This window comes from Mangifera indica, chromosome 7, assembly GCF_011075055.1.
Source record: "Mangifera indica cultivar Alphonso chromosome 7, CATAS_Mindica_2.1, whole genome shotgun sequence".
Taxonomy (NCBI): domain Eukaryota; kingdom Viridiplantae; phylum Streptophyta; class Magnoliopsida; order Sapindales; family Anacardiaceae; genus Mangifera; species Mangifera indica.
The window spans coordinates 17545901-17565616 of NC_058143.1; the positions used below are offsets into that span (position 1 = coordinate 17545901).

At 33.9% G+C, this 19716-nt stretch overlaps 3 protein-coding genes across 5 annotated transcripts; 1 reads left to right on the top strand and 2 right to left on the bottom strand.

The window, feature by feature from the left end:
* Window positions 1-906: 906 nt before the first annotated feature.
* Window positions 907-2118, bottom strand: LOC123221232 (guanylate kinase 3, chloroplastic). Its single transcript, XM_044644007.1, has one exon. The coding sequence runs from the start codon at window positions 1973-1975 to the stop codon at window positions 1148-1150; it is 828 nt and encodes a 275-aa protein (XP_044499942.1). The 5' UTR covers window positions 1976-2118; the 3' UTR covers window positions 907-1147.
* A 163-nt stretch (window positions 2119-2281) lies between these two features.
* Window positions 2282-12060, top strand: LOC123221231 (BTB/POZ and MATH domain-containing protein 2-like). Its single transcript, XM_044644006.1, has 4 exons — window positions 2282-2816; window positions 8291-8639; window positions 10599-10875; window positions 11597-12060. The coding sequence occupies exons 1-4, from the start codon at window positions 2416-2418 to the stop codon at window positions 11773-11775; spliced, it is 1206 nt and encodes a 401-aa protein (XP_044499941.1). The 5' UTR covers window positions 2282-2415; the 3' UTR covers window positions 11776-12060.
* Window positions 12061-12384: 324 nt separating this feature from the next.
* On the bottom strand, window positions 12385-18602 carry LOC123221230 (mitogen-activated protein kinase 15). 3 transcript variants are annotated; one of them, XM_044644005.1, is made up of 11 exons: window positions 17928-18602; window positions 17125-17213; window positions 16587-16995; window positions 16302-16429; window positions 16120-16179; window positions 15170-15319; window positions 14895-15050; window positions 14603-14814; window positions 13956-14057; window positions 13652-13812; window positions 12385-13167 (listed from the first exon to the last, which is right to left on the bottom strand). In XM_044644005.1, exons 2-11 carry the CDS (start codon window positions 17143-17145, stop codon window positions 12884-12886), a joined length of 1683 nt encoding a protein of 560 aa, XP_044499940.1. In that variant the 5' UTR covers window positions 17146-17213; window positions 17928-18602; the 3' UTR covers window positions 12385-12883. The 3 variants fall into 3 exon arrangements, with proteins under 3 accessions (XP_044499940.1, XP_044499938.1, XP_044499939.1); XM_044644003.1 differs by lacking the exon at window positions 17125-17213 and having other exon boundaries at window positions 17928-18601; XM_044644004.1 differs by lacking the exon at window positions 17125-17213 and having other exon boundaries at window positions 12385-13164; window positions 17928-18600.
* Between the last annotated feature and the right edge of the window lie 1114 nt (window positions 18603-19716).

Below are 19716 nucleotides of genomic sequence, written 5' to 3' on the forward strand. Positions count from 1 at the left end.
CCTAGATGACTCATAAAAGGAAAACGCACAGCAAGAAAAATAAGATGAGTTGGTAACAAATGCTTGAATAAGAAGTTAATAACTCCAAGAAATCAAATGCTCGTAACAATGCCTTAGAACTGATAAATTGATATCCATAAAAAGAAACTAATCACAACAACAATTCTCTTTAAAAGAGTTCTTGTTAAGTGTTAACTACCTGAATGAGGAATGAAATTTGCATATTACAATTAACTCAATACTGCATAATCCCAACTAGCCACATACATAGCTTTCTTGTCAACAATATTTAAAAAAGAGGTTGAGGTAGGTACACCAGTAAACCAAAAATCCACAAAAAAGATTGAAAAAACTAAAAAGGGCAGCAATTCTACACAAGATAGCAATAAAGATATGCCAAAGATAATCTTTCCCATCCATATAACATTTGACAGCACATATATATATCCAAGAAAATCACCATCTTCCCTGATAATGTCTTAACAAACTATTCTATGTTATGCAAAGAGTATTTACATCTAAGGATAGTAAAAGCAGAAAGATATATCAAAAAGTCCTCCCAAGACAAAAACAACTTAAAATATGAAAACCTGGTAAATGCTTAAATCCATGTTAAGAAACTAATGACTAAGATAATGAAAACAAAAACATAAAAGAGACATGGTGAAAAGTTAAAAATGATAATCAAAACATTCCCGAAATTCAGTTATAGGAAACTTCATACAGAACTGAATAAAACAAAATATAATTGAAGAAATTTCTACAAGAATTAGTTTTGTTAAGCCCAAAGGTTTTGTTCAAGAGGTTTAGTTCAACACTGAATGTGCAGCCACAAAAAGTTTGCAGTGCTATTACACAAACACTAAAGAAGCCATTGACCAAAGCTACAAATTACCTACAAAAATGTAATTCAAACAAGTAAAAATAGAATTTAAAAATAATTGTAGCCAAAATGATATGCTGACTACATAGTTCCTGAGTTACAGAACATTTAAGTGTGATTATCCTAAGCCAATCAAAGACAACCATTTAATAAAGTCATTAATAAAACTCATTTCAATAATTCAGAATGTCTACACTAATATGTGATTTTTTTTTTTTTTTGCGGATAATTGAATAATAACAATAATAATAAATAAATAAATACTCAAATCACAGCACTTCTTTGCCAGACTTTGGCTTTCTCAGCATCAATAATAGACTCGACCAACTTCACCGCATTATCAAGCTTCCCCTCTGCATTTACCACCACATAATCAAAGTTTTTCACGTGTTTTATCTCTTCCCTGGCCGTGGCAATCCTCACTAGTAACTCCTCCTTACTCTCAGTCTTCCTCTGAACCAATCTCTCCACCATTGCCATCTCACTCTCCGCAGCCAAAAACACAAACACAGCAGAATTCCCCAAAATCCTCCTCAACGTCTCAGCCCCCTGAATGTCCACTCTCAACACTATATCATACCCTTTTCCCATAAACTCCCTTATTTGCTTCTTTGGTATCCCCTTATAATCCCCATATACAAGTGCATACTCTAAAAGCTCATTTTTCTGAACCATTGTTAAAAATTCCTCCTTTGTCACAAAATAATAATCTTTTCCATCCTCTTCACCAGGGCGCTTTGGCCTGCTTGTAGCCGTTACAACAAAATGGAGCGAATCCCTAGATTCCCTCAGTTTCTTTATAACGGCGTCTTTGCCAACCCCACTTGGTCCGCTTATTACAATTATCAAAGGATTGGGTGGAGGCCAAATTGGGTTCGTGTTGAAGGAATGACCCAATGATGCTTCAAGAGATCGAAATAACTCGGCTTTGTTCAGTTGAGGATTCTGGCTGTCGCTCATTGTGATATTAGATGAGAAAAAACGCGGGGTTAAAGACTGCAACTTTAATTGTTTGATGGGGCTTTGGAAGACAAGTGCGTGTTTTGGTTTTGAAAAAGAAACAGAAAAAGAGGTGCAAAGTCGGCGAAACATGAGGAGAGAGAGTGTGTTGTTATAGCGAGGAGAGGAAGTAGAGCATGAATTGGAATTCTAGGTGGAGAAGGATTAGGGGTTTTCTTGCAGAAAATAGAAAATCTCTTTTTTCCGTCTTTTGCTTCAATTTCGGTTTTGTCACAGAAGTTAGGCCCAGAGGTAACAAAGAAACGACATGTCGTTTGATGTATCTTGTCACATGGCAGCCTTTGTGGACGACAGCTGAGCCAACTCTTAACACTCTTTCCAACGTCATCCACTTATAAAACGTCCATCAACACCGTCTCGTCGTTTCTTAATCCCTTCTCTCAAATAATCATTGCTCCGAATGCCCTAATTTCAATTCGCTCAAAACCATAATTCTGATTAAACCCAATTAATCAAAGACAAATTCAAAGATTCATTTCTCGTAACGTGGAAATTCATTGTCACCCTTGTTGATGAACACAATGGTCTTTAAAGATTCTTCAAAACCCTTAATTACACCCATCACAACCTCCACTTCTCGCAACGAGACCATAAATGGGTCGCACCAGTTCAAGATCAGTGGCTACTCTCTTTCTAAAGGCATGGGCATCGGAAAGTACATAGCTTCCGATACCTTCCTTGTAGGTGGGTATGCGTGGGCTGTTTATTTCTACCCTGACGGCAAGAGCGTTGAAGACAACGCCGCTTACGTTTCACTGTTTGTCGCCCTCGCAAGCGAAGGGACGGACGTTAGAGCTCTGTTTGAGCTTGCGCTTTTGGATCAGAGCGGGAAAGCACGGCACAAGGTTCATACCCATTTTGGGAGGACCCTCGAGAGTGGACCCTACTCGCTTAAATATCGGGGGAGCATGTGGTGAGTGGTTTTCTTTAACATGTTGTATGTGTTTTGAACTGAATAGTATAGTTTCTCTGTTTATGGATCTTTATTGAGTTATAGTGTATTTTATGGTTTATTTGTGGTTAAAAGCTATGAAATTTATGTAGAGCAGGAAACTGTTGAATTATGTTTATTTGTTTGCATGGACTAAGGGACAGGAAAGTTTCTAGTAATGGGGTTAGTGACATGTTTATGCAGTGTGGTTTGAGACTCTGGAATTCGGAGATTGGTTTTTATCTGCCGCATTTCATTTGATTTATTTGTTCTAATGTCATCTTTCAATTTATTCATTTCACCCAGAAAGTTATTGTTAGTTAAATCAGAAGAGAAAATAACTTACTTAATTAACATTAAAATTTCTAAAGAGCAAAATGAAGTGTTTCCTCATCAGTAATCCTCCCGAAACTGAAAACTATTCATCCTCTCAATAATGTTCTTTAAATGTCTGGAGAAAAATGATAAATTTTTTTTAATAGCCCTCCAGTCTAGAAGCACAGAAACGCACCATGGGGTGAGTTTCTGCATTTTCAAAACCTTGTGGAAACAGAAACATGATGAAACTGGTACAAAACATTTCGGGGGCATTTTAGAAATTTGAAGAAAATTTGAAACGCATTTATTTGGTAAATAATCAAAATCCCTAAAATTATAGTACTTACCTGATAATGCATATGAAATCCCAGCCTAACCTAACTCATCACTCATCACACTTAATCGAAATTGAAATTGTTAAAACTTTATTGAAATTGAGCTCTTGGCTATTCCTCTTTTCTCTGCCATCTTCTTCATTCTCTGCCGTTGGCCATTCTTTGATTTTGTCTGTCAACTGTCATCATTTGTTCGTCTTCGTCGTTACACCGACAATGGTTGAGTCACCAACGTTCATATCAGAATTGAGTGATGATCGACAGTAATAGTTACTGTATTCTTTTATTGCTGTTAAATTGTGATATTATGTTTGTGAGTGTACTTTATTATCTTTTGTCTCTTTGATGTACTTTAAATAAGTGTACTGCAAATTGGTGCTTCGTATATTTTTCAGAATCAACTTTTGATCATAAACCTTGTGATTTATGATGAGTTGAGTTGAATATCTTCAAATTGATTTGTATTTGGAAAAGATTATTAATGATTAGATTATTGAAAAACAAGTGAGTTAATGAAAGTGGCTGGCATTCTCTATGCTTTTTAAAATATCTTAGACTTAAAAGTTATTCTCATTTTTATTTCCGTATGATTCCATTTATATTCTTGCAGATCAAGTTTCCTACCCTTGACTTATGAAACATTGACATTCTGTTTGTAGTCTGAAAAAGTTGGCATTTGTTTCTGTTTTCTGCAAATATATCATATCAGATTTGGGTTTTAAAGTGAAAAAAGACATGTTTTTAACCCTTTGTATTCTTTTCAAGCCTTTGGTAATTTGTGTTTCTCCATCATTTGTTACAGACAATAAGCCAAGCCACCACCCAAATTAAACAGTTTATATATAAGAACTTTAATAAACCTCCTCAAATTCACATTCATTTTTGTGAAATATCCCAAAAGCCGGAAACACTAAGGATGGTTTAGACGAGGCACCAAAGGTAGGTATTGCTGAAGTGGAAAGCATTATTATTGACAGCATGGTGACAGCAAACCAAAAAGTCCAATTGCTAATAAAAACAATACCCACAAAACTATGCCCCCCATAAAATAAATTTGTAAACACCCACAATGGATGGAGTGAAGATAACTGAAATTATCAATTCAAAGTCAAAGAATTAAGGATCCAAAACAATACTATTATTAGTATTATTATTTAAGTTAATGAATAACAAGATAATTAGTGCAACTTGTTAGACATGAACCATTTTAATATGTGTGTAATTTTATTGGTTAAATTGAGAATGAAATTATTCTTTTGGTCTATGAAATTAGGGTGTGTTGAATAATTAATGGCTGCGGTTTCTGCATAATATTTATTAAGCTAAATTTCATATTTTTTCCTTGTATGAAGCACCCATATTTTATGTTGCATTTGTTCTGAAAATTTTGATATTTTTTTAAAAAACCCTATAATTTTAATATTTACACGTTTATCCATGTTTTAATTTCCTACAATGTTTAGAAAATGTGCTTCAATGTTTTAGTTTCTGCATTTTCACGCTTCTATTTCTGTGCTGTTTAGCTTCCAGTAAATCTTTAGAGACCCTAATCACATCGGAATCCCAACTATTTTCATGAATCTCGTGAATACAGCTCATTTTACTTCTTGCCAAAGATAATCTCTATAAGGAAATCTTGTCAGCCATTTTTTCAAAAAATTATGTCCCTCTTCTTTATTGTCAATCCCTAACCCACCTTCAACCTAGTGCAAGAAATTAACTTCCATGCGAGAAGGTGCATTTGCTTCATCCCATCAATCCATTCCAAAAACAAAGCCATCCATTAATTTTTCAACTCTTACTGCACCTTACCCAGGATCTTAAACAATGATGGTATGTAAATTCAACAATTAGACAGGACTGTGTACATCAAAGTAAGCTTTCCTTCTTGGAGACGCAAGCTAAACTTGTTTGTGATCATCAGAAAAATCTGCCCTTGAATACATTACTATATTTGCTGTCTTGTACAAATCCATACTGGTCCTGTTATAGATATGGCATAAAATTAATATGAAGTCCCTTATTTTTGTGAATTTGAAAGATATTGAAATGGATTTAACCCTTTGCTTCTTTTTTATGCCTTTGATAAGCTGTGTTTCTCCATGATTAGTTTCAGACACTAAGCCAACCATCACCCAAATTCACCAGTTTAGATATATAAAACTTCCATAAACCTCCTTAAATTCATATTCATTTTTGTGATATATCCCAAAAGGATGGTTTGACGGGGCACCAAAGGTAGGTATTGCTTAAGTGGAAAGTATTATCAATGAACAAAACTGCATGGTGACAGCAAATGAAAAAGTCCAAAGGTAGGTATTGCTTAGGTGGAAAGCATTATCAATGAACAAAACTGCATGGTGACAGCAAATGAAAAGGTCCAATTGCTAATAAAAGCAATGCTCACTAAACAAACCACACCCCCAAACCCCCAATAAAATGAAATTGTAAACACCCACAATGGATGGAGTGAAGAAAGGTGAAATAATCAATTCAATGTCAAGATTAAGGATCCAAATCAATACTACTACTATTATTATTATTATTTAAGTTAATGAGTAACAAGATTATTAGTGCAACTTGTTGGACATTAATGTGATGCCAATATAACACTAGAGTTTAGTTCTTCACATGAACCATTTGAACGTGTGTAATTTTATTGGTTGAATTTAATATGAAACCGTTCTTTTGGTATATGAAATTAGGATATGTTTAATAATTAGTGGTGATGGTTTGTGCATAAGATTTATTACACTATATTTCCTATTTTTTCTTGTATGAAACACCCTTTTTTTTAATATTTACATGTTTCTCCATGTTTTCGTTTCCTAAATTTTCTAGAAAATGGGTTTTAGAGTTTCCATTTCTACATATCCACGTTTCCGCATTTCTGTTTCCGTGCTATTTAGCTTCCAATAAATCTTTAAAGTCCCTAATCACATCAGAATCCCAGCTATTTTCATGAATCTCTTGAATACTGCACATTTACTTCTTGCCAAAGATAAGCTCTATAAGGAATCTTGTCAGACATTTTTCCAAAAATGCTATCCCTCTTCATTATTGTCAATCCCTAGCCCACCATCAACTTGGGGCAAGAAATTAGCTTCCATGTGAGAAGGTGCATTTGCTTGACTCGGTCAGTCCATGCCAAAAATAAAAGCCCTTCATTAATTTTTCAATTCTTACTGCCACCTTACCCAGGATCTTAAACAATGAGAGTATGTAAGTTCAAAGATTAGAATGGACTGTGTACATCAAAGTAAGCTTTCCTTCTTTGGAGAGGCAAGCTAAACTTGTTCTTGATCGTCAGAAAAATCTGCCCTTGAATACATTGCTATATTTGTTGTCTTGTCGTAGAAATCCATACAAGTTCTGTTGTATCTAATGTGGTATAAAATTAATATGAAGTCCAATATTTTTGTGGATTGGAAACATATTGAAACGGATTTAACCCTTTGTATTCTTTTCATGCCTTTGATAATCTGTGTTTCTCCATCATTAGTTGCAGACAATAAGCCAAGCCACCATCCAAATTCACCAATTTATATATATAAGAACTTTCATAAACCTCCTCAAATTCACATTTGTTTTTGTGATATATCCCAAAAGCCAGAAACACAAAGGATTGTTTAGACAAGTCACTAAAGGTAGTAACTTCTTACATTTGTTTTAAGTGGAAAGCATTATCATTGAACAAAACTTCATGGGGACAGCAAATCAAAAAGTCCAATCGCTAATAAAAACAGTACCCACCATAAAATAAAATTGTAAACACCCCCAATGGATGGAGTGAAGAAAGGCGAATTTATCAATTCAAAGTCAAGATTTAAGGATCCAAAACAATACTATTATTAGTGCAACTTCTTACACATGAATGTGATGCCAATATAACACTAGAGTGTAGTTCTTTAAATTTCAACTTGTTAGATGTGAACCCATCCTATAGTTATTTTGATTGGTTGAATTGAAATGAAATCATTCTTTTGGAATATGAAATTAGGATGTGTTGAACAATTAATGGTGATGGTTTGTGCATAATATTTATTAAGCTAAATTTCATATTTTTTTCTTTTATGAGACACCCATTTTTTATGGCATTTTTTTTTGAAAAATTGATATTTATTATAAAAACCTATATTTTTAATATTAACACTTTTCTCCATGTTTTTATTTCCTACATTTTTGGGAAAATTTGTTTTAGCATTTCCATTTCTACATATTTGCATTTTTGTGTTTCTGCTTTCGTGCTACTTCCCTTCCAGTCTTTAGAGTCCCTAATCACATCAGACTCCCAGCTATATTCGTGAATCTCATGAATACTTCTCCTTTACTTCTTGCCAAAGATAATCTCTATTAGGAAATATTGTCAGCCATTTTTCCAAAAACGCTATCCCTCTTTTTTATTGTCAATCCCTATTCCACCTTCAATCTAGGGCAAGCATCATTCATGTGAGAAGAGGTGCATTTGCTTTACCCCAACAATCCATTAAAAAAAAAAAAAACCTTTCATTAATCTTTCAGATCTTAATGCCACATATCCAGGATTAAAAAATGATAGTATATAAATTCAAAGATTAAACTGTACTGAGTACAACAGTGTAAGTTTTCTGTCTTTGGAGAGACAAACGAAAGTTGTTCTTGAGTGTCAGAAATATCTGCCTTGTTGCACATTCCCTTACTTGCTGTCTTGTAGAAATCCTTGTGAGTTTTGTTATATCTAATGTGGTATTAAATTAATATGAAGTCCAGTATTTTTGTGGATTGGAAACGTATTGAAATGGATTCTACTGTTGAGTGTTTCAGGGGTTATAAGCGCTTTTTTAAAAGGACTCTTCTTGAGACATCAGACTACCTTAAAGATGATTGCCTCTCAATTCACTGCTGTGTCGGTGTAGTTAAGTCATATACAGAGGGACCTGATACTTTCTCAATTGCTGTGCCACCTTCTGATATCAGTAAGCAATTTGGAAAGCTTCTAGAAAGTGGTAGGTTTACTGATGTGAATTTTGAAGTTGACGGGGAAAAGTTTCCGGCTCACAAATTGGTTCTTGCTGCGCGCTCACCTGTGTTCAGAGCTCAACTTTTTGGTCCGCTGAAGGATCAAAATACTCAATGCATTAAAGTTGAAGACATGGAAGCCCCAGTTTTTAAGGTTCACTGTCTTTTTCTCTCCCTCCAATACCACTGTTGTGCTTACTTTGTTAGATTGTACGGATTAAAGTTTGTACAGAATGATAGATATGAGATGCAATATATGCTGGTTCTTGTTTGTTGAAATTTAAAGGAAAACATTAATTATTTTCCTTCATACCATATAAATGTTCTTTTTCTGTGATTCATTCCACTCTCCTAAGTCTTCTTTTGCATTTATATACTTGAATGGCAAATTTGTTCTATTTGCCTCATTATGAACCTTGTCTTGTGTATAATCACTAAGTTTCAGAGGCAAACTAGAGGAATTTGGCATTAAAAAAAATTAACCTCTAGGGACGTTTGGTTTGAGTAATGTTTTATTACCAAAATAGAAAGATTACCTTGAAGATAAATTACTTAGAAGATTACTGGGTATAAATGATTATTATGTTTGATAAAATTTGGTAGGTATAAATAATTATTGTGTTTGGTTAAAAGTAATAAAAGATTATTAATAAATTATTTTACTTAAATGTCTTTGAAAATAATTATTTTTAAATATTTTTTATATTATTTATCATATTAATTAAAAATAAATTTATTTTTGTCTCAAAAAATTAATAAATAATAATATAATTATAATAAAATCAAAATTACATTGGTAATCTTTAAATACCTAAGGTGAAGGTGGTAATCAGATTATCACCTATATTACCTGCCACTTCAGTATCGGTAATAAAATATTACTGTAATCTTTTATTACTGACAAACCAAACAAAGAAATAAAAGATAGATTATCAAAGTAATCTTAAAAACCTGAAACCAAACGCCCCCTCTTATTGCATATTTTTATTCCCTGTTTTGTATGCATACTTCTGCAGCCTTCACCAAAAGAGATATTTTTCCTGCTAGATTTTGATTTTCAATATTTAATTTCTTTTGGTTATGGTGGTGATCTAAATACATTCTATCGTATTTGTATGTTGCTAAAACAAAATTATAAAAAGGCATTGGTTCGTCGTAAACTTAACTTATTTTCTTGCTGCTGAAACATAATTTTGTTGTTTTTCATTATTTTTTTTTTTTCCTTTTTTGGATTAATACCACTAAAAGGGGTTGTTTTGGTTTACAGTAGGCAGATGTTTCTTTGAGATGTGGTGCACATTCTCAAGTGTATTCTTAATTTTTTGTTGAGCATCTTGGTGATCTTCAAGAATGAGTTCTATGTTATGGTAATTAGCTTTTTATGCACTATGTATAAAATTCATAGGAAGAGGTGGCTTCTGTTAGTTGCCTTTGTTAGGTGAGTAATTGCATTCCTGTACAGGATGATATATACACGAATGTACATCTGGAACCTTCTTCTAAGGCGCTGCTCCTGTACAAAAATCTTACCCCCAGCTAAGGTTTACTATCTTCTTGCTTCGCTTCCTGATTGACTATGCTACATGCATATATTCTATAGCTGGTCAATTTGACTGTATAATTGTTTTTTACTATGAATCACCTCTTAAGTCCATCTAAATTGACTTAGTTGCCGGATTGTGCATTTTTAAGGATTTTTCTTTTAGTTTCTCATCGCATTCTCACAGCTAAAAGGATACGTTGAGAGCCTACCATTTGACAAGTTTATCCAATTGTTTGTTTGTTGACACAAGTTATGGATTTCTAAATTGAACAAGCTTTTGGTTTTTGTTGGAACTATCAATAACTACTCAAAATTCGTTAAGATTTTATTCTGCATTGAAAATACAAGTGATATCATGGTTTCTTCCTCCTCGGTGGAACATAGTTTGAACAAAGGCAGAGATGGTTCCCAATACACTTTTTGCCTCTCATGCATTCATGTCTTTTTATTTTCTTCTTTCCGGTTCAAGTTAGTGATGCAAGAAGATTCTAAATTTTAGTTGTACCCAAGTGTTGGTTGGAAAACCTGTGTGAAAGTATCTTCCTTCTAACGTTAGTTGGAACTTTACAGGCATTACTCCATTTTATCTACTGGGATACCCTACCAGACATGGAAGAGCTTGTGGATCTAAATCCAAAATGGGCTTCTACACTAATGGCTCAGCATCTGCTTGCAGCGGCAGATCGATATGCTCTTGAGAGGCTGAAGTTGCTGTGTGAGGCTAAACTTTGTGAAGATGTTGCCATAAACACAGTTGCTACTACATTGGCCTTGGCAGAGCTGCACCACTGTTTCCAACTGAAAGCTGTTTGTCTCAAGTTCATTGCACTGCCTGAAAATTTGAAAGGTATTTAAATATACATATTCATCACCACTTTTTTTAATTTATCGTTTGTTACTAAATTCTCTTTGTAAAATCTTTTTGGGTTACATATGTTATTTTAGAATGAACTTTTTTTCTGTTCACTCATGTTTTTGACCCAAGGGGTGGGAGAGCTGGTGCCTCATATTGTAGTTTTGGAGATGAGCCTCTATTCTAATTTTTGTATCGGCCACATAGCTCTAATGACAGCATTAGTCTTTTGTTTGTGATTTTTGCTATGTTGACATCCAGAAAATCTTATTTATGTTCTTGAACTCGAAACGAAAAATGGGTTGATATAATCCTTGAACATTATGGTCACTTCATGCATGTCAGGAACTGTATATAATCAACAGGCCAATTCAAGTATTGTTAGGGTTGCCCATGAATGGCTGTCCATGAATGTTACATAACTTTGTTATTCATGAACAGCTACCAAATGTTGAAGAAGTTGGTTTTTAGCGGTCCAATGGTTCACAAAGATCAGCCTTCTTTATAACTGGTCAAAATTTGTGTGTATCTATTATGTTTGTTCATTTAATGTGTGGTTATACATAATGCACTGTCCAACTCCATATTGGTTTAGTGCAGCATAATGTTTTTGTTTTTAAGTTTAAAATTTGGTTGAATTTATTTGGGTTGATCCCATTTTCTTTCTCAGCCATTATGATTACTAACAAAAGGAGTGGTCTATTGTCGTTTTCAGCCGTGATGCAAACAGATGGATTTGAATACCTAAAAGAAAGCTGCCCTTCTGTCCTGACCGAACTGTTGCAGCATGTGGCACAAATTGGTGAGCATTCGGTCATCGCTTCTGGATATAATGAGATAACATTAGATGGCTGTGATGTGAATGGGAGGCGGGTGAAGCCGAGGACACATTGATTTAAGCAAAACAGATAGATTCATCTTTCTCCAGAAGAACATTGATAATAATAATAATAAAGCTTGTTAGATTAAAAAAATTTTGGATCATACTAACAGTTGACAATTCATTTGATAGAATTTAAGATTATTGGTTGATTAATCTGTTCTACATTTTGTGACTGTCATAAGTTTGCTTTCTGGACTGTTAAGATTGGTGAGTTGGGTTGCTCCTGAAATGAGTGTATGTAATTATACATTTGCATCCGGGATTATTTGTTAGATATTAATTTGAACTTTATTCAACTGATGTCTGGTGACTCTGTTGAATAAATCTAGTCAAACTAAAGCTAGAAGCAGAATTTTGATTTTTGCAACTTACTATTGTGGGAGGGGCCCAATTGTGCCATTCATTTTATTGGTTATTCAGGCTTAATGTGTAAGATTTTGCATCTTCATGCTCAACTTCCCTAGATTATAGTGAGTGGCTTCTTACAGAGAAATGAACAAACTCATATGTGCATTAAGCTGGTGACAAACCTCATTTGTTACCATCAACTAAGGTTGACACACTTCTCTTTAAATGCAAGTGCATGTTTCTGGTAAAAATTAATGCCAAGTCCAACAATATGTGAAAGAGGAGCAAAAACAGACGCAATTCTTTCAAGTTGAGAAAGTACATAAAAAGGATACAACAATTAACAGTTATGGCCCAAGATAACCTAAACAAGACATGGAGAACAAAGTGGTAATAACTTAATTCTAGTCTGAAAAGATTTAGGAGAATACAGAGAACTTGGTTGCTCAAGGAATTGCTTGCCTTTTCCTCATTCATGAGGACATGCCTTGTGTCTTGGTTATAGTTTTCATCATACAAGAACAGGGTCGTGGGCAGTGGCGCATGAAATTACCCTTCCACCTTTCTAGTTAGTGCTATAAATTACAACTAGAGAGCTTTCTGCAACATAGAGTTCCAAACTTCAGTACCTGCAGGCCTGTGCTGGTAAAACATACCATTGGAATATTGAGATACTTAATTGAGAGCACATTAATCTGCAGCGATATGTAACCACCATCATCAGCTGACTGTAGGCAATAGAATCTACAAGAAGAAGAACACGACATGGAGTCAATACCAGTTACTTCCAGAACCACCTTGAGCAGCAGCAAGCTTGCGTGCCATGTAATGAGGCTTTGGCTGCAAACCGTTGGACCTTTCAACGGATTCATCATCAGCAGAGTCATTTTTACATACAGGATTTCTTCTTTGATATGAACTAGCAGGATATTGAGAAGAGACAGCAGCATTCCTAGCCACCCTTCGCTGATCAAGAGCCTCTGCTGCCACTGCAGCTCCACAATTGTTATAGCGCAATACTGAACTGACAACTTTCCCAGGTCTTGCAGCAACTGCTGGAATGAAAACATTAATTTATTAGCCATTAGTATACTATATATGAAACAAGCTGAACTACAGCAACTATGTGATACATTAAGCACCACTACATAAAGTATTTCAGTATCTGGATAACAAAAACGTTTTAAGGAGCTTAACAACAGGGTTCAGATCAAGTTGCAAAAACAGGAACGTTTAAGCACAATAATACATGGTCCAATAGAAGTGAAGGATGAGTATATCACCGTTAGCAATCCACATGCTGTGTCTGGGGGCTTGTGTAGTGGAAATGGACATATAAAATTAAAATCTTGTCGCTTTATTGTGGAAGACAGTATAAGCCAATTTCATAACGGTAAGGATTTACAAGAATTAAGATACATGAACATGCTTATATTTATTCTTTGCAGATAAAGCCTTACCAAAAAAACCACAGCAAATGTCATAAATATGCTTGTTTGGTGGCACTGTAAACTTGGCAATTACACAAAACAAATTTACCTTGGGTACTTTGAGCAACTTGAAGAGGGAGCCTTGTCATAGGTATCCCAGAAGTTCTATTTAAAGGTGGCTTTTCAAATTCTTTGATCGAACACTTGTAAAGATTATCTGTGACCTCTACAGTGTTCTGTACTGGTTTATCAGAGTACAATACGCATGGCCTGCATGGATACAATTTTGTGAGGATGCTGGAAATTGTTATAAAATAAAAATTGATTGCAGCATCAAAGAAACATAGCAACGTATAAACAAAGATGCCCAAGAAATGGATAGCAGCATGCCCAATTTACAATGAGAAGGATACCTGGGTAATGATGCATGTTGCCTCTCGGGTGGAGCAACAGTAGCGCCATTTCCATAGTGCTCCTCAAGGTAAGCAAATTGCTTTTTGAAATGATCAACAGCACTGCATAAGAAATGCATACATAAGATAACAACTTTCACAGTAAGGGACTGTTTAACATCCTTCAGAATAAAGTGAATTCATAAAGAAACAAAGTTTCCACTAAACTTTGAGTTTAAATACAGTTGTTAGATTCTTTCAATAGATTAAAGGTTTTTGAAAATATCAAAGCTTAGGGGACCAAGAAGTCTTTTGTCAAATCCCTTCACTCTATTAATTTATAAAATAAAGGAAGCAGGATCTCTTGCTAGGATCCACATCCATTTAGATCCTTGCAACAAGTTTGTTAATTACATTAGACCATTCGTGTCATAAGGCACTTAGAAAGCTTCAACTTAAGATTTGGAATTTATGGTTCCTCAACAAAAGTAATATCAAACAACAGAACTACTAAAATTATCAACAATCCAGAGAAGTACAGTAAAGAAAAGTTCACACTATATTATACAAGACTCTAAAAGTGGAATAAAATCAATGCAAAAAATGTAGCTTCATTTAGCAGCATAGTGTAGATATTTTCATTACAAGGTATCAATAGACAACAATACCTTGGATACATGAAGCCTGTTGGATCCGAACCTTCTAAGTACTCTTTCAACATTTTAGGATGGTATTCAAGAATTTCTCGGTATATAAGCTCCCTTACATCTTCCTTTGTAATCCTTCGTCTCTCAAATTCAAATTCCATCTTGGTAACTGGTTGAGCAGAAGGCTCTCTCTCAACCTTGGCTAAACCCTTGAAATATGGATCAGCAAGGGCCTGAATACATGCAGCAACAAATCTCAGTTAGAAAAGGAATATATTTCAAAAATTAAGATAAAGCAGGACATATCAATCACCTCTTCTGCTGAAGGTCGATCCTTGGGTTCAAATGCCAACATTTTTTCTAATAAATTAAGTGCGAGGGGATTGGTATTAGGGAACTTCTGAGAGAAAGGAATGGGCTTTTTCCTCCGCATGCTGCTCAAGTATCTCCGAGCTTTCTCATTTCTTACCTGTCCATGTAATATCAATAGTTCTGTGAAGAAATGCATAAAAAGGGACATTAAACAGTAAAAATGAAATTTCAACAATCATATCCACACCAAGACAGTAAGTTCAACATAGAACGAACCCTGGCAATGGCTTCAGCAGATGGAGTTCCAAGCAGATCGGTCATGAGGTCTAATTGATGAACAACATTTTTTCCAGGGAAAAGAGGCTTCCCAGTTAAAAGTTCAGCAAAGATACAACCAATGCTCCATATATCAATTGCTGGTGTATACTGAAAAAAAACAACAAAAAGAATATGATCAAGAGCAGAACATGCTATGATAGAGAAATTTATAGTATCTTGATCAACAGTACAAACTGAGTACTGTAAAAAGTTACATGTCATTAAAGAGACAAAAAAATCATTATGAATGAATCTAATTTATGCTGGGCAGAGCTCATCCACTAGAAGAGAATATTCAACCTAGGCTTAGCTTGTTAAAAAACATAAAAGCTCCTCCTGACAATGTCACCCTGCATGAGGCTACATTCCCATAGATAATATGAAGATTTAGAGTAAATTATAATAATATACCAACTCAGTTTGCAATAATAGACGAGGAATAGGAGACAGGAAGAAAATAGGCTATGAAAATTGGCCATACGTATACAAAAGATTTTCATTAGGATTATCCAGCCAAAAGATTAAGTTCAACCTTAGAAAGGCTCTGATCCTACAGACTAACAGGTGAATTTTAAGAATTGTTTTTCTGAGCTACTATTCATCCAAATCATATTGCATTGAAACGATAAAAAATAAATAAGGTGAAGGAGCAAACACATTACAAAAAGTGCGGAGAAAAACAAAGAAAGATAGTAATGAGGATATTCAAACCTAGCCACAAGTTTGCATAAAATAATAGAAAACTGAACGATTTCAAAGAGAAAAATACACCGTACATGGTACATTAACAAACAAAGTTTGAAGAAAGCACTCAAGAACAATCACTTTAAACAAAACAAGAATCACAATACCAGATGCAAAGATCAAGCTACTTCCAAGCAAATGGTAAGTGGTATTAATTTTTGCACCTTTGAGAAAAATGATCCACACAATTCAGGAGCCCTGTACCACCTTGTTGCAACATAATCCTGTTAGAATTAAAAAAAAAGGTATGTTCAATTATAACAAAATTGACAAGGAAAAAAAACTGTAGTCCATGCAAATTGTCTCATAGTGTTGCAAATTTGCAATCAGCTAAAAGAAAACTTACTGTCCAAAAAATAGCAGTTGGAGTATCACTGAAAGCTACTCTTGCAAGACCAAAGTCACAGATCTTGAGTTTACAGTCCGCATTTGCTAAGATATTCTTGGGCTTCAGGTCCCGATGAAAGACATTTGCTACAAAGCCATAATAAAATAAAAAAAATCAGACCACCATATTCATTGGCAACTACTTAAAGTAACTTTCTTACTTAAGGTACATCTGTGATTTGTAACCATACAGCAAACAAGAAGACAAAAAAAATCCCCTACAATTGAAGAATAAGATTCCAACCTGTATGGATGTACTTAAGACCTCGCAGAAGCTGATAAAGAAAAAATTGGTAGTGTTCTGGAGTCAAATCATCATTTGCTTTAATAACCTGGTGTAAATCAGATTCCATGAGTTCAAAAACAACATATATATCTTTGAATTCCCGTCTAGAAGGAGGTAACAGGATGTGCTTGATCTCGACAATGTCCGGATGACGCAAGAGTCTAAGAAGTTTAATCTCACGAAGGATGCGAGTGGCATCAGAGACATGCTCGAAGATATCATTGATTTTTTTAATTGCAACCTTTTCTCCAGTATGTGTATCATATGCAGAGCAAACAACACCATAGCTTCCTTTACCGATCACTTCCTCTATTTTGTATCTGCTCCCCTCACCATATTCTGTGAAGAAGTCCACATCTGCAGATGACTGCATTACCACAACAATATCAACAAGACACTAGCAGTTATTGTAGAAATCAATCAACTTCTAAAATATAGAAACATTATAAAAAACCCAACAATTTAGACATCCAAAAACCTAAAATTTGATACAAACCCTTTTTCCATCCCTCATCATCAAGGATTTGCTTTTGCCGACACCTCAATATAAGTATAAGAACAACAGAAGTATCTGGTCTACATTCTCTGCTTATTGTAAGGATTACTTAACTTCAATTAAAAAATGGTTAATGACTTAATAAAAGAAACTGTGAAAAGGAATTCCTAGAGTTCTGTTGCCTAGATGAAGTAAAACTGACATATGCAGAGTGAAAGTAAATGCAAAACAAAAATTAGCAATTGTTTTCTCCGGCAACTTTGAGAACACAAAAAGAAGACGAGAAAGAATTAGAGCACAAAATTTGTGGCAGAGAGCCTCCACAATCCTGAACCAAAAATTGTGATATCCCTTGTATCAACTAGATCAGATTTACAGCTCCCAAATCAATTTTAAATCCCAGAATTTGTGCTAAAGCTACTTAACCATTCAGTTCATACATGCCAATAATGTTACAGTGGGGCCTCCCATCAAATTGTCAAAAGAAACATAACATGTGGCAGAGAAGATGGGAATGGCATGACATGCGGTTCTTTCCTATCCAGATACAAAAATTATACCCACAATAAAACAAGAATTTCCAGAATAATTGAACCAAAAAAGAAAGTACAAGGACTACATAGAACAGATTGATAACATATTTTTTAATCTAGAGCAACAAACAACGTAAGCAATCAGTAATACCCAGCACGTGAACATCACCAGTTCTTATATTCATTTAGATCTTGCACTATGAATATCAGCTAATACATGCTTATAAACAACAAAACGGCACACACACAAATTGAAACGATTAAAGTTACCTTTTTTCTTTGATCAGGCTGCATCTTAACAACAAAGCATGAAAACTCTTCAAAGCAAATAAGTCAACAAGTTAAACTTCAACTGCAACTCAAACCACAAGATCACAAACACCCAGATAACCAAAAACCAATTCCACCAAAACAAAAATATCCAGAAGCCAAAACTAAACAAAAATCACTCAAATGCTAAAATGAAGATTTTTTTTTTTTTTAATTAGAAAGCAAAAGAGAAGTTTAGAAAGAATGGAACATAAACGATTAGTTTGCGGCTAAAGCAAAAAACTTTAGAGTTTAGAATACAAATAAGGAACAGCAACCCAAATTTTGCTTTACCAAAAAGGAATCAATTGTGAAGGAGGCATCTAAAAAATGTAGCTTTAAAAGGAAGTTTGCAGAATAAGAAGAATTGCATTTAGCGGAAAAAACTAAAATTTGATGAATCTAAGAAATCGATAAAAACTAGTACTTTGTGTTGTGAGAAAAGAAATATAAATGAAAAATATTTTCGAGTTTTGAGAGAGTCTTTGTTTTATCAGAAGTAAAATGGAAACACGAAATGCTTTCTGAAAGGGGTTTGAGCGTTTGGATCTTAAGAGGAATGGAGAATGGAAAATCGACGTGGGCTCTGCACTGTATTTATTTCGACTTGAAATTTTTTCTTCTGAAACAGAAAGAGAATTAAAATAGGCGAAATGGGATTTTATTTATTTATTTTTTAAAATTTGATAAAGTAGAACACAATGATTTTTCTATGAAAAGACCACTTTGCCACCAAAACTTGGTGAAATTTACAGCTAAAAGGAATAAAATGAAATTAATTAACTAACAGAGTGATTGGGGAGATGGTGGATCCAAGTGCAGTCCATGTTTTTTATTGTATTTTATATATGTAGAAGAATAAACGACAGCAAACCAAACTAATTTTCGCGGTTCGTACACGCAGCTCTGAATGCATACACGTGGCTATTCATCAATGTCTTAGAGTTAGAATAATTTGGAGAGCTTAACATGGATTTCAATGGGAGCATGTGGGGGCACATGACAAGGCCACTGAATTTGACAATTATTGACTTTAGGCCAGAGGACCTATCCCCCCACCCTTGGGCTAATTCATTTCTAAATTTTTATCAACAAAATTTTTAAAAATTATATATTAATTTATTAATTAATAAAATTTCTTAATTTTATGAATAAAATTATTATTTAATTAACAATTTAAAAAATAAAATTTTATTTTATTTTTTTATAAATCTTAAAAATTAATAATTTCTTTTATATCAAATTTTAAAAAATAATATTTTCTTATTTAAAGTTTATATTTTATTCTATAACCATTTTTTCGAGTACCTTTCATGATAGTCTCTTTTTCTCAACGTTTTTTTTGTCTGACAATCTTTTCAAATGAAGACAACATAATTTTTGTTTGGGAGGATTATCAAAAGGAGACAGAGAAGAGAGGCTACTAAAGAGAAAAAAAGTATTGAAAATGAGATATAAACTCTAAGAAAAAGTGTTATTTTTTAAAATTTGGCTTAAAAGAAAAATATTAATTTTTTTGGTTTGTGAGGAAAAAAATATAATTTTTTATATTATTAATTAACTGATAATTTTATCTTTAAAACGAACAGATTTTATTAATTTTAATATTAATAAATAAATATTTAAGTTTTATAAATTTTATAGTTAGAATTTGAAAATTGACTAAATACAGGGTGAGAATAAATATAGATATCAAAAAAAAATGTAAGAAAACTTGGGGGGAATGAAGTCATGAAACATAAGGATAAAG